The sequence below is a fragment of the Diachasma alloeum genome, unplaced genomic scaffold (genome assembly GCF_001412515.2).
Source record: "Diachasma alloeum isolate Michigan unplaced genomic scaffold, Dall2.0 Dall_scaffold_00429, whole genome shotgun sequence".
NCBI classification, from domain to species: Eukaryota; Metazoa; Arthropoda; class Insecta; order Hymenoptera; family Braconidae; genus Diachasma; species Diachasma alloeum.
The window spans coordinates 288,749-302,353 of record NW_021680568.1 but is presented as its reverse complement, the minus strand read 5'-3'; the positions used below and the strand labels follow the sequence as shown (position 1 = coordinate 302,353).

General features: G+C 48.4%; 2 protein-coding genes across 2 annotated transcripts; both read right to left on the bottom strand.

The window, feature by feature from the left end:
- Positions 1–2,062: 2,062 nt before the first annotated feature.
- Positions 2,063–3,365, bottom strand: LOC107042167. Its single transcript, XM_015263078.1, has 3 exons — positions 3,190–3,365; positions 2,628–3,065; positions 2,063–2,339 (listed from the first exon to the last, which is right to left on the bottom strand). The coding sequence occupies exons 1-3, from the start codon at positions 3,363–3,365 to the stop codon at positions 2,063–2,065; spliced, it is 891 nt and encodes a 296-aa protein (XP_015118564.1).
- A 1,710-nt stretch (positions 3,366–5,075) lies between these two features.
- Positions 5,076–5,753, bottom strand: LOC107042165. Its single transcript, XM_015263077.1, has one exon. It carries the CDS (start codon positions 5,751–5,753, stop codon positions 5,076–5,078), a length of 678 nt encoding a protein of 225 aa, XP_015118563.1.
- Between the last annotated feature and the right edge of the window lie 7,852 nt (positions 5,754–13,605).

The following is a 13,605-nucleotide window of genomic DNA, read 5'->3' as shown; positions in this document are numbered from 1 at the left end:
CTCACTCCAAGATTGCTTTTTACTGCACTTGATAGTTTTGGTGAGCTTCCGGCGTGCCTTCTTATACCTCATCTGCAGCTCCTTGAAGTTCAGCTTTTTACAGCCACGTTGAGATGATCTTCTACCAGCATTACACTCTTTCCGCAGGGTGGCGATGGTGTTTTCCACCAGTAGACCGGTGGATGCGCGTTTGTGGTCCGCTTCTTGGTCATGGTGGCATCACATGCTTCTTTTACTCGTTTAGTGACGTTCCGTGCCTTCTTAGTAGCATTCCTGTCACTAATTGGGTGGTCGTCTAATGCTGCTGAAAAAGAGCTAGGCTCGAAGGTGTTCACTCCCCAGCCAATGCAATGTGTCCTCTTGAATGTTGAGGTGACTCTCTTGCGAGAACATATGTCCCAGACTATCGCACAGTGGTCGCTTGCGGTGTAGATATCAGCTACTCTCCATGAACAGTTTCCCTTTGCGAGGCTGTTGCTCATGAAGGTAAGATCCACTATTGAGCTCGCCTCTCCTCTCGTGAAGGTTGGTTCATCGCCGGTGTTCAGCACGACTACGTCAAACGATGACATGGCTTCCAGTACAGCTTGCCCCTTGATGTTCATCACTTTACTTCCCCAGTCGACTGCCCAAGCATTGAAGCCCCCGGCAATTGCCACAGGAAATTACTGCTTCGCATCCTCACTCAGTCGATCTGGGAAGTCCCTGAATGCCTCGGTGGAAAGGCTCGGCAGGGCGTAACAGCTGTAGAAATGAATTCCATCAACCTTAGCCTTCACAAAGCCATTTTCTGTACCATTACTGGTGGTTTTAAATGGCCGCTTGCCACAAGCCCAAAAAAAAAAATTTATGCAATTTGTAGACATTTTACGCGCATTTTACGCATTCCTTACGACGGCTCATCCCACCTTCTAGGGACATTTATGCAATTTGTAGACACTTTACGCGCATTTTACGCATTCCTTACGACGGCTCATCCCACCTTCTAGGGACATTTATGAAATTTATGCAATTTATGCAGATTACAGCCTTCGTGCTAGCATCAGTGACACAGGGTTCAGCGTCTAGGTGATGATACGGCTCCGAGATGATAACGAGATGATAACGAGTTCTAGCTTCAGCTCCCGCGGCGCCTGCATAAGCAGATGGTGTGCGGCCTCACAATGGTTGAGGTTGAGTTGGAGTACTTTCATCGTCGCTTATTGAGGATCTTCTGGAGTGCCTCCTTATACACTGGACATCTACTACTACTTCTCGGTGCATAAGGCCTATTGGGACTGCTGTGTGCAGTCTGAGACCTTGAGGCCGGATGCTGAACATTTGACGCAGAGCTTGGAGCGGTCAACTGTATTCGTGCATTTCGTGGCGAGATGTCCGTAGGACCAGCACTTAAAGCACTTCAGCGGTCTCTCCAGTTTCCCCACTTGGAAATTAACCCAGCCTATCCGAATTTTGCCATGGTCGCCCAGGATCTTCTTCGCTACGAGCACCGGCAGCGTCACCAACGCCCTCTGTGTCCCTCCGTAGGCTTCTCACAGGAATTTTATGACATCCAGCGTAATCTGGACCTCGCTGCCCGGTGTTTTGTCCAGAGCTTCCAGAATTTCCTCCTTTGTGGTCATGTCATCAAGATCTTCGATCTCGATATTCTCCTGAAGCCCGTTTCTAACAACCTCAGCCTTTTATCCGAGAAGAAAGGCTATGGGCATTTGCAATACCTGGGCTTTGCTGGCGCTGTCTTTTATTGAGACGATAAGCATGTCTCCTGTGTTTTTTTTTTAAGGGAGAAAAATGCTCTTTATGCACATACTCCGAGTTGAAGACTCCTAGAGTGTTGTGTCCGACTCGGTCTGGTCTGGATAGTGTCGACAACGAGCCGCCATGGCTGATGGAAATCTGGCTTGTATTGGCTCGGCAAATATGCAACCCATACGGATTAAAAAGATACCCCTTTCCCCTGCCTCCTACTCCCCCGCGGGACCGCCGCTAGGCATTGGTATACGGGGGGACGATTCAGCCGTAGCTCTTCCTTCTGTTCATCGAAGTCAACGCTCCCTTCCTCTCAATTGCTCTTCTTCTTCCTCGTGTCTCGGTTTCTCTCTCGTTCAGCCTTGCGTAGGTCCTTTAGGACTTCCGCTACAAAGGTGCTTGTTGCCTCCCAGGCTGCCTCTGATGAAAGCATTACTTCCACCAGATTCTCAGGCTGAATCCTCACTCCGAGTGCAGTCTCAAGAGTGCTGCGGGGCACGTTGAAGCGCTGGCACACGAAGAATACATGCTTCGCATCTTCGGAGACTCCTGTGCAGGCCGGGCACTCCGGCGATTCCTCATATTTGAACCTATGAAGATATTGCCGGAAGCACCCGTATCCCGAGATCATCTGTGTGAGATAGTAGTTTACTTCTCCATGTGTTTAGTTGACTCATGCTTGCAATTTCGCGACCAGGCGGTGAGTCCATCTCCTATTGGTCGAGGCATCCCACAGCAACTGCCATCGATGCAGACTGTTGCTCCTCTCGTTCGTTCTCAGCTCAGCTACACTCCGCGTTGTTAAGCTTTTCCGCCGGTAGAAGCATCGTCGTTCCTCGGCAAGTACTCCTATCAGCAGCATCCCGGCGACGACACACCCGGCATCTTCTGACACCGTGCGAAATGCGCTGGCAACTCGGAAGGCGCTCAATCGATAGACCGACGCCACCTTCCGTCGCGCGTGCTGGATCAAGAGTACGTCAGCCCAAATGGGAATGCCATATGTGAGGACCGACGTGACAACTGATGACAGCAACGCTCTTCTCTTCTGCTTTGGCCCTTCGATGTTCGGCATGAGCCGTGAAAGGACGGTTCTAACTCCAGACGCCTTAGCGCTGACGCACTCCACTTGCTGCTTGAAGCTAAGCCGGTTATCGATCATCACCCCCAGGTACTGTAGCGACGGTTGGGACATGATTTCATGATTCCCGACATACAGCGTGATGGTTTCAAACTTCTGTCGGCTCGTGATCAGCACAGCCTCCGCCTTATTTTCTGCCAACGTCAGTCTCACTGAGTCCATCCATTGACGAATCCTGTCATATGCAGTATCAAAAATATAATTGATCTCCTCCAGGCGCTTTGCAACGATTACCAGAGCTACACCGTCTCCCAACGCGACGAGTGTAGCTTCCTTGGATAACGTTAACTTCAGAAGACCGTCGTACGTAACGTGCCACGAGAGAGCCAGGCACTGAGCCTTGGGGAACACCACCGGTGACTCTGTACTCTTTTGGGCCTATGTCTGCATCGTATTTCAGGACTCTGTCGGTGAAGTAGCTTCGCACCATCCTTTGCAGATATCCTGGCACATTTAGATTTGAGAGGGCCTCCATGATGCAGTCTCATCTGGCGGAGTTGAAGGCATTTTTTATGTTCAACGTTACTACCAGACAGTACTGCTTCGCGCCCCATTTCCACCTTGTGCCAGAGATTGCGTCCCGTGCAATGGAGATGACTAGGTTGGTGGCGTTAAGCGTGGAACGACCTCTACGGAAACCGTATTGGTTGTCGGTCAGTTGTGGTTCGACCACTTCCTCAATCCTCTGGTGGAGTATGCGCTCCAGAATTTTTCCGGCTGTGTCCAGCATGCAGAGTGGACGATAGGACGAGGGTTCATCCAAAGGCTTCTTCCCTTTGGGAAGGAATACGAGTCTCTGCTGCTTTCACTTGGTTGGGAAAATCCCCTCCTGAAGACACGCATTGTAGACACTCAGGAACGCTCCTGGCGGTACGTTGATTGCTACCTTCAGGGCGATGTTCGGGATTCCATCCATTCCTGGTGCCTTGGTGTTCCCAAATCTGCCACAGGCTTCCAGAAGCTGCTCAAGTGTCACTGGTGGGATCGCTTCTATATCGCACTTTTCGGTGAAGAAGTCAAGCTCCGGTTGTTACGGGAACAGAACTGCGACAATCTTCTCTAAAAGTTCAGGGCCGGTAGGCGATGGCATCGGCTGGGTTTTCAGCCGCTTCATGACCACACCGTAGGGTCACCCCCACGGATCCGCTTCGATATCGTGAAGGAGCTCATTCCAGCACTGTCCCTTGCTTCCCTTCATCGCCTTATTGAGTGTCAGGCGTGCCTCCTTGTACTTGGTCTCCAGTTCTTCGAAGTTTGGCTTCTTCCGACCTCGTTGTGCCTGCCTTCTCGTTCGAATGCAAGCATTTCGAAGGGTGGCGATGGTGTTGTTCCACCAGTACACCGATGGGTGCTTGCTTGCACTATGCTTCCGGGGTATAGTTGCATCACCGGCTTCGGTGACTGTACGCATAACTTCTCGCACTTTCTCTGTGGCATTGCTTCCCCGGGTCGGGCGATCGTCGAATGTTTCTCGGAATGAGTTGGAGTCGAAGGCCTTCAACTTCCATCGAACCGCGTTGGTCTTGCTAGGTGCTGGTCCAGTCTTCCGAATAGTGGATACTTCCCAGAGGATCGCGTGATGGTCGCTGACGGTGAAGATATCCAACACCTCCCAGTTGCAGCTTCCCCGAGTGAGGCTGCTGCTGACGAAGGTGAGGTCAACGATTGAACTAGCCCCTCCTCTCTCGTAAGTTGGTTCTTGCGCCAATGTTCAGCAGTACCACGTTCAAAAAAGACATGGCCTCCAGTAGTGTTTGACTCCTCGTATTTGTCTCCTTGCTGCCCAAGTCGACTGCCCAGGCGTTGAAGTCCACAGCGATGGCGATGTGGAAGTGCTGCTTCGCATCCTCCGTCAGTCGGTCCAGGGAGTCTGCGAACTCGTCGATAGACAGGCTACGTGGAGCATAGTAACTGCAGAAGTGAATTCCATTCAGCTTAGCCCTCACAAAGCCGCTCTCCGCTGTGTTAGCTATACTTTGGAAGGGGTACTTACCGCAGCACCAAATGACAGCCTTAGCGGTGGTGTCCGTCTCCCATGGCAGAGCATTGAGATGCTTGTATGGCTCCGAGATCATGACAAGATCAGGCTGCAGCACGCGCACCGACTGTGTAAGTAGGTTGTGTGCAGCCTCACAGTGATTGAGATTGAGCTGTAGTACTCTCATCTTTGTGTTTTGGTCCACGCCTAAAGTGCCTCCTTGTATGTGGCGCATCTGCTGCCACCAGCAATGTGGGCGTAGTTCTCTGGGTTGTTCTCAGTGGACAGGACACACTGCGGCTTTTTTTGACAATTTTTAATCTTGTGACCAACCCCTGCATACTTGACACAGAATTCTGATCGATCGACTGTGCTTCCACATTTTGTGGCAAGAAGACCATATTGCCAGCACTTAAAGCACTTGACTGGCCTCACCACTCTCCTTATACGGCAATTCACCCATCCTAACTTGATCTTGCCATGTTCTCCTAGGATCTTCCTAGCTGTTGTCGCCGTGAGTGTCACGAAGCCAGTCTGCATTCCTCCATATGCCTTCCGCAGGGATTGGACCACATTTTGACTGATATCATGCCCTTCTCCGGCTGCTGCTCGTAGGGCTTCGAGGACATCTTTCTTCGTCGTTTTCTCATCGAGATCCTTTATGTCCAGGACTTCTTGTGGCCCCATACTCAGTACCTGAGCTTCATCTCCAAGGAGACTGGCAATGGCTGTACGCAGCTGGGGGGCTCCGTCGGTCGCATTCCTGCTCAAAATGATCAACATATCCCCAGTCGCTGTTCTATGGATCTTGTCGACACAATCTCGAGCTTGCTCTGAAGGAATATCCTTCTTTACTCGGCATAGGATATCTGAGTATTTCTCCATGTCCTTGGGTCGGACAATCAGAGCATCAGGTCTTGGCGCTGACTTCCAACGTGTCTTTTACTTCTGCTTCTTCTCGGAAGGTGGCTTCAGAAACTGTTTCTCTTCTTGTTTCCGTCCCCTTTTGGCATCGACCAGCTTCCAATCTGACCCATCACCAGTTGGTGTCCCCTGCGGGGCAGCCTTGTTATTCAGTTCCTGTTGCTTCAGCTTTTTCGTGCTTTGAGCTCCTGCCACAGGTGAGCCTTTCAAGCGCTTTCTTCGTAGTGCTTTCCGGATATCTCGAGTTACCGGATTTTCCATCTCTAAGTCCTTCGCCGTTGTTTCGGAGTCAGTCCGTACACGCAGCGTGGGTGGTGCTAAAGGAGTCTGCACGGGCTCAGTGATACTGGATTCAGCTTTGGTACATGCCTCCTCCAAGCTGTTGAGTCGTCTCAATGCACTGCCGATGTATGCCCCCTTAGATTTGATCTCCTTGTGGACATTTGATCTGGGCTGGACAAACTCATGTAACTCTGTGATGAGTTTTTCAAGTCGCGCCCATGCGCGACAACATTCTATCTCCTGTTGAGTCTGCGACTCGTCTCTCTTTGTAGCATCTGAGGCCAAGGAGTTCACCTTTGAGCTACTTTGTGATAATTGGCTCCTCCGACAATCCATGGAGCCGGCATCAGCCACCGGGGCTTGCACCCGATAGGGAAATGACGGCGGGATTTACCTTGGCAGGAATACCCGCATGGGAACTTTGTGTTTTCTCGTCACTGTTTATTATTGATCTAGGTTGTTAAAGAGTACCCACCCTATTCACTTTGTAGGCTGTTATAGGGACCCCACCCTGCACGCCTCTTTTGGAGTAGGGCTTCTCTCCGAAGATGTCCTGAAAAGGACAGGCCTCGGCTTGAACTGCTTCTTAGTTTGGGATGTATCCCTTAAGCCCCTCCACCGTCGATAAGGTCCTGCAGTTCCTAGGAGGGCTGTGTGTGTGTGTGTGTGCGTGTGTGTGAATGTACGCGAACAAAATTTTGCCCCATAATTACTCTTGAACGAATGATGCAATTGAAATTCTTTTTGCAATCGATGCATCTTATGTGTAACTTAGAACTGATTAGTTTGTGGAAACGAACGTCTTAGGGGTTTTCTAGTTATTTGCAAAACACATGTGAAAAAACGTCAAAAATTTCCTTTTTTTTACAAATTCGATCATTATTCTTGTAGAAATGATCCAATTTTGATTGTTTTTCATTCAATCGATGAATAGTCATATGCAGTACACCAGAGTGGATTTTTGAGCAAAATCAACTCAGGCGTCTTCCAGTTTTTCAAAAAACAAAACTTTTGGAACGCTGATATTTTTTTCATTATCATAGCTTTAATTCTATGAATGATCACAACAATGACCTCCGTGAAACCCCACGTTGGGAAAAATTGGGCACCATGGACCAAGGGGTGAAATGGACCGCAGGGAAAAATGCACCCGTGTTCCATGAACGACTGAATATACAGGGTCAGAAACCTGTTTTGCCGAGCAAACTGATGTCAGCTGTTGATGAAGAAGGATCCTAATTGATATCATTATCGACCACGGGTTAAGGCGCCACGAGTGTATATATATAGATATAGAAAAGCGGGTAAAATTTTGAAACATTCCCACGGGCTAATTAATGGAATGAATGAGATGAAACTTACGTCCAAAAAATTGTTTTTCATGTCGGCCCCGTGTGAAATCGAATCGGGCACTCCCCGAATTCCTGAATTGTGAAGGAAATAATTTTTTATTTTGGGCAATTTGACAGTTTTCGATAGCCATATTGTGTGACACATGCAGACAACTTCCGAGATCACGGTGGTCGATAATCCCATGGAGATTAAATTATCAGTTTACATTATTAGGCTCTTCAGTAATTTTCTTTTTGAATGAATGTCACAGCAGTCGATAAAATCAATCTCCATAGGATTATCGACCACCGTGATCTCGGACGGACATATAATTAGCTGGCAATTAGCGAATTTTGGAATGAAACCAATTTCAATCATTTGGGAATAGTTTAGGATAGTTTAGGAATTAATTTCATAGATTAAGAACTAATAGTTTATTTATAATTAATTACTTTTTTATATGGCGTATAGTTAGCCGATGGTATGACCAATCATTGATCGGACCGGTTTAGATCGATGTAAAATCATTTGGGAAGACCAAAAAACACTGACTTAGAGTTTGGGAATTAATACTTATTTTTTAATTAATTTTTTTCTAATTCTGACTTGGGGGGGAGGCTGCGCACGCGCAGTCTTCCCCGGGGGACCGTCTGCTGTGCGTTGAGTGCTCCCCCCTCGCAATCGCATGCGGATTTGAAGTGTTTGTTTTGATGTTGGTTTAGTGCATTAAAACCAATTCAATTAATTAACAATATTTGGGGAATCATTCGTATTTAATGCTGAAATTATTTCATACCATCGACCTCAACATTGTGGGGTTCAATGCAGTGCCTATGTCAATGTACAATTGGAGGGTCTGTGAGAAAAAAAAACCTTGGAAGGCCATTAACAAAGTCAATGGGGATGAGATGAGCCAACAGATATAAAGTTCTCTCTTCTGGATAATCCTAAGTCATTCAGGAGTAGGCGGAATTGATGAACATCACCCAAACACCAGTGCAAACCATAATTTGGGAGGATGGACATGATTGTTGTTGAATCAGTATCTCATGTTCAGGATGAGGAGAGTCCATTGAAAGCACCCAGGAAATGGGAATCTGGAAGATTGAGCCAGGGGCCATTTCAGGCAGGCAAAGAAAAATGATTTATCTTGGGCTGCACTTCTGAACATAAGGAATGGGAATCCAATTGGACGAGAATCCTTTGAACTTCTGATGAATACTGCAGAGGATATAATTTCGTCAAGTGTCAGGAAATCGTATTTAATGGATATATTTGCAAAAGGTAAGAATTCCATGAGAATATTTTTTTTTGTCAACATCTTTGGGATTCACCAACGATTCTCTGAGGTATTCACTCCAGATAATTATTGATGACATGTATGTCGAAAGGACACTAGGGAATTTTTTAATAAGAATGTGAAATTTGGAGAAGTTTGTTTTAGTGAGTACCTTGAAAACAACTATTTTGGAGTCAAAGGACGTGAGCCTGAAGGGATTTGATTTTTCAATAGTTTTCCATTCTTAAAAATTCGAAAACGATTTTTTGTAATGACAATTGAGACTGAACATGCGAACAATTTTAATTAATTAACAGAATTCTGAGGAGTCCCTTTTTGAAAACTTCCTACAAAAATTCAATTTTCAAAATAATTACAATGAATGTTACCAATTGAACAACCCAAACTATGATTTATGTTGAATTAGAGTCTCATATGATCCTCTTTATCTTCGGGTTTGATCTGAATTGTACTTGGAGGCTGAATTAGACTCATAAGCATTTACTAGGGTATCCAATCGTTCATCAAAGCATAATTCTTCATCCATCTAAATTCCTCATCATTCCAAACTTTTCTACTCTGTCTAGGACTTCAAACCAAGGAAGCAAGCCCCCTCAGAGTTGCAGACAATGCCACTCAATAAAATCGAATATTTTGGAGTTCGTTGCAACCAGTATCACCCTCTGGAACACTTTTATTTCAAGTAATCGTTGGACAAGCGTATATTGGAATCCTTCTGGAATAAATACTGGGTTAACACTCTGAGTTCATCGAGTCACCCCACAAACGCTGGCAACACTACTGGGCAAATCTTCGCTTTAAATTCTGGAATGAACAAAGATGATTTTTCTTTATAATTTTCAATAAAAGTAATTTTGAAAAATATTCTTGAATTCAATCTCTGATGTACGTAGATAAAATTTCAACTGTTAGATCATTTTGTTCTGTAGTAAGAATAAAGGAAATTTTTTTTCCTACATTTCAAAACGGAGATTGGGAATTTGTCATAGGATTCCAGAACCCTAAACAGGCGTACGCCCGCAGACGATCAGTTGTGTTGTTTCTCCCCGTCTGCATGCATCAAGACTGTTTTAGCATTTGTTCAAAAATGAAATGTGCTGGATCAATAAATTATAAACACGTGAGGAGTCATTTTTGTTTCATGACACAATGATTCGATCCCATCAATCTCAAAATTGTGCAATGGTTTGATGTGAGTGTCAGTCGGATTGTCACAGTTGGATCTTCAGAGAAAAAAATGTCCTGGAAATCGATGAACACTGTCAATGGAAATCAGACGATCCAAGTAATGAATTTCCCCCTAACAGGTGAGGAATCATTTAAATCCAAAATGAGGTCTGCACAACCGCTGACATGACTCCAATGAATGATAGTTGTAACGAGATTTTCTCGTTACGGTAAACTGTTTTACCAACACGAAAACCCATGAGTTAAAAATGGTTAGAGTGAGGGACAGAGAGAGAGCGACATCTAACGCCGGCTGAAAAAGCTGAGCGAGAGATGAGAGTGACATCGAACGGCGGTTTCAGTGAACTGCGCGTGAGGTGAATAGACCAATCAAATAATGCCAAGAGGCGTGGTTTGGGTGAAACCATGCTTCTGAACATTATAGAGAGGCTGTCGATACCCTGTCGCCTTATCTAGAAACTCGCCCAGCTGTGTTTGGGGGAAACGGGCCAACGGACTGGCGTTCCAACTGGGCGATTCTAGAGGCGCTATCGACTTAGACTAGAGACCAACGACTAGGTAAGAGGACTAGCGCCCCCTCGATTGCCGTCGAGCTGATTGGTGGTGGTGGGGTAACGGATGACCCACCGCCGCGGAGATGTTCAGACTAGGGGGAGAAGGCCGTAGTAGATTTTCGAGACAGTCGGTGACAGGCACTGCACTCGAGCGGATGTAAATCGTCCGGTCCTCGACGACGGTTGTAAGTGGCATTAGTCCATTATGGATTATGGGGGTCCGTTGTGAGGACAAGGTCCGGAACAGCGAGAGAATGGGACGCTTCGGCGTCCCAAACAGAAGGATCGGATTACTTTGAGGACGTGGAGTGTTTTAATTCCATGTTCTCAGGGATCCATCACTTCGGACGAAAGAAGTGGTGTTGGCGTGAATCCGTGGGCCGGGAGTTAGGCCGACTCCTGGAGGCCCGATCGCACGTACCTCCATGACGAGTACTCTGGGTGTTGGCCCGCGATGATGGTGCTTTTACCGAGCATTGAGGTTGAGTTGGGGGGGGGGCACAGGTGAGTGAGAACAATTCTCCGGATACCTGTGTCGCATGTGCCTCTTAGAGTTCGGCGCTCCGAGGAGTGAGAAGGATTCGCAAGTGATGGTCGACTTCTCCAGTGTTGAGCCACTCTGGAGAGGAAAGGAATACGTCAGAATGGAAACATGCTCGGTGAAAGATACATGGGGGAATAGCTCCTGGAAGATACGCTTAATCGCAGTCTCTCGGCTGAAAAGACGAGGAGCGATCGAGTGAAATACTCCTAGTATGGTGGTCCTCGTCCACTCTACCGTTTTACGCTGATGCTGGCTCGGCATTGTTAGCCTCGCCACGAAAAGTCCTCAGGGTAGACGAGTTATCCTCTGAGGCCGGTTTACCGTTGGATTTTCCGTGAAAATCCAGCTGGCGCCCGACTTAATTGAACGATAGAGGAGATGCCCAAAATAGTTTGGGATATTTGCTGGTGGAGCACCGGCAGAAATCCTTTACAAAATGGCGCCCGACGTGGGGCCACGCCAAAACGGAGTAGGAGAACCTCAGAAATGAGGAGAAGAAATCATCCTAGCGATGATCCGGGGGAAAAATTTTACTTTTTCCCCGAAAGAAAAATAATTATCCCAGGGATAAACCGGAGAAAAATTAGTAAACAATTTTTCCGAGAGTGACGGATTTTTCCGTTTCTCCGAAACTCATGACCTCGTTCTCTCATTCACCCGGGGAGGATGATCGTGAGGTAACGAGATAATTCTCCTCCGCTGAAAAGCGAAAGCATCGATTTTCCCCTCCGAGGGAGCCTTTTCTGTTGCGTCGAACGCTGTTCTCCTCATTCACCCGGGGGACGAATGGCCTAGGAGCTGGAAAGGGGCTTTTTCCGATGAAAAATATCGAAAGAAACGGGAAAAACAGAAAATAATTAACCGAAACTGAATTATCGCTCGGTTGGTACAACAGTCACTCCTCCGGGGGTAACGTTACCGACCGACGGTGTTCATAAGTACAGATTCCACCTGCAGGGGCGCGCCACCTAACGGGCCGAGTCAAGGGGCGAAAGTTTAAATACCTGTGATTGACAGCTCATCTCAGGTGTTTAAAAGAGCGCGCCCATATGCAAATATGGGTCGAATGTCACCAGGGGGGACCACCTGTGGCGATCGATTTAATCGAGATGCGCCCTTAATCCCCCACCCACGAATTTTCACGAATTCAGGGAGCTGACCACGAGGCAAGCTCTTTTTCGTTTCGACCATCACACTGTGCGGAAGAAATTTTTGAAGTGCTCTTCATGAGTTTAGTTCGGTGCACGTGGCAGCTGAAAGTATGGCGAAGGACAAAACCCTCGAGCAGTTGGTGGAGAAGGTCGTGTCGACGGCCGAGGAAGCCCTGAACGGTAGGTGCAATCCCCAGGGGTTGAAAGACACCCTCGACGAGGTACGACCTGTCGAGGGAGAGAAAGGTATCGAATCCGAGTCGCTGCAAGGCGACGCAGATTTGATCATACCCGAATTACTGGAGTTACACATTCCAGATCGGGAGCTGATGGCGGCAGAGCTGGAGGATCTCCAGGAGATTATGGGGACGGATCCGGGAGAGCCGATGGAGGTGGCCTTGCAGGAGGAGGTGACCACAACGGTGCTCACCTCAACTCCTCCGACGGGGCCCACTTCAGAGGAAGCGAGAGAGACGGAGGAGTCCTCTCGAGGAGAAACACCCGTGTCGGAAAGAGGTGAAGGGACAGGGGAGTCGTTTTCCCCTGATGAAGCCAACGCCACCCTGGTGAGGGCAATAGCTGAGGCGCTCGTGAAGAGCCCTCAGCTCCTCGCCAAGATGGCCGAGCAGATCTTACCAACGGTTATCCTGGGAGCTTCGACGTCGTCGGACACCCCGACACCGCCGAGGGCCCAGGCAGACCAAAAAGCGGGAAAGAAAAGGGGAAAAGGGCTCCAACGCCCCGTCGACCCGGACTCCGCGAGGAAGGAGAGGGTGATCCGCCTCCAGGTCCTACAGCACGGTGGCGAGAGACCAGCGGGAGTTTCCTCCGGAATGAGAATTCCGAAGAGGAAGATGCCTGAGGACAGTGGGAGTGTCACCAGGACATCCGAGCTCGACGGAGATCCTCATCACGAGGAAAACCCCGAGATTAAGAGACGCCGTCCCCGAATTGCACCAGCAAGGCTTTGCTGGAACTGCAAAAAACCGGGGCACAGCGGCAAGGACTGCCCTGAACCCCTCACCACCTATTGCTAGAGGTGCGGACGGCCGGGGAAGGAGACCAGAGACTGCATCCCGTGCCAAGCCGACAAGAAGGCCAGGGGTCCCTGGATCCCAAAGTTCGGATGGAACATCCCCAGGGATGTTCTGAAGGCGATGGAGGCGGCAACGAAGAGGCAGTGGGACGACAGAGCGCCGCCTTCGGCCCCGCCCACCTCGAGAGATGCAAGAAAGGAAACGCCCCGGCAGACGAAGGGACCGAAACGGTCCGATGAAGCCAGGGCGAGGAGGAAGGAGATGAGGAACCTGCGTCGAAAGGCGCAGAGACTCACCCTCAGCGGCCACGAGGGAAAAATGAAACCCGCAACTGGTGAGGATGGGGCCAGGACCACCTGAAGTGGGTGGAGAAGGCCGTGACAGCCGCCGCACGTTTTGTTTCCAGGGCAAAAATTTTTTTTTAT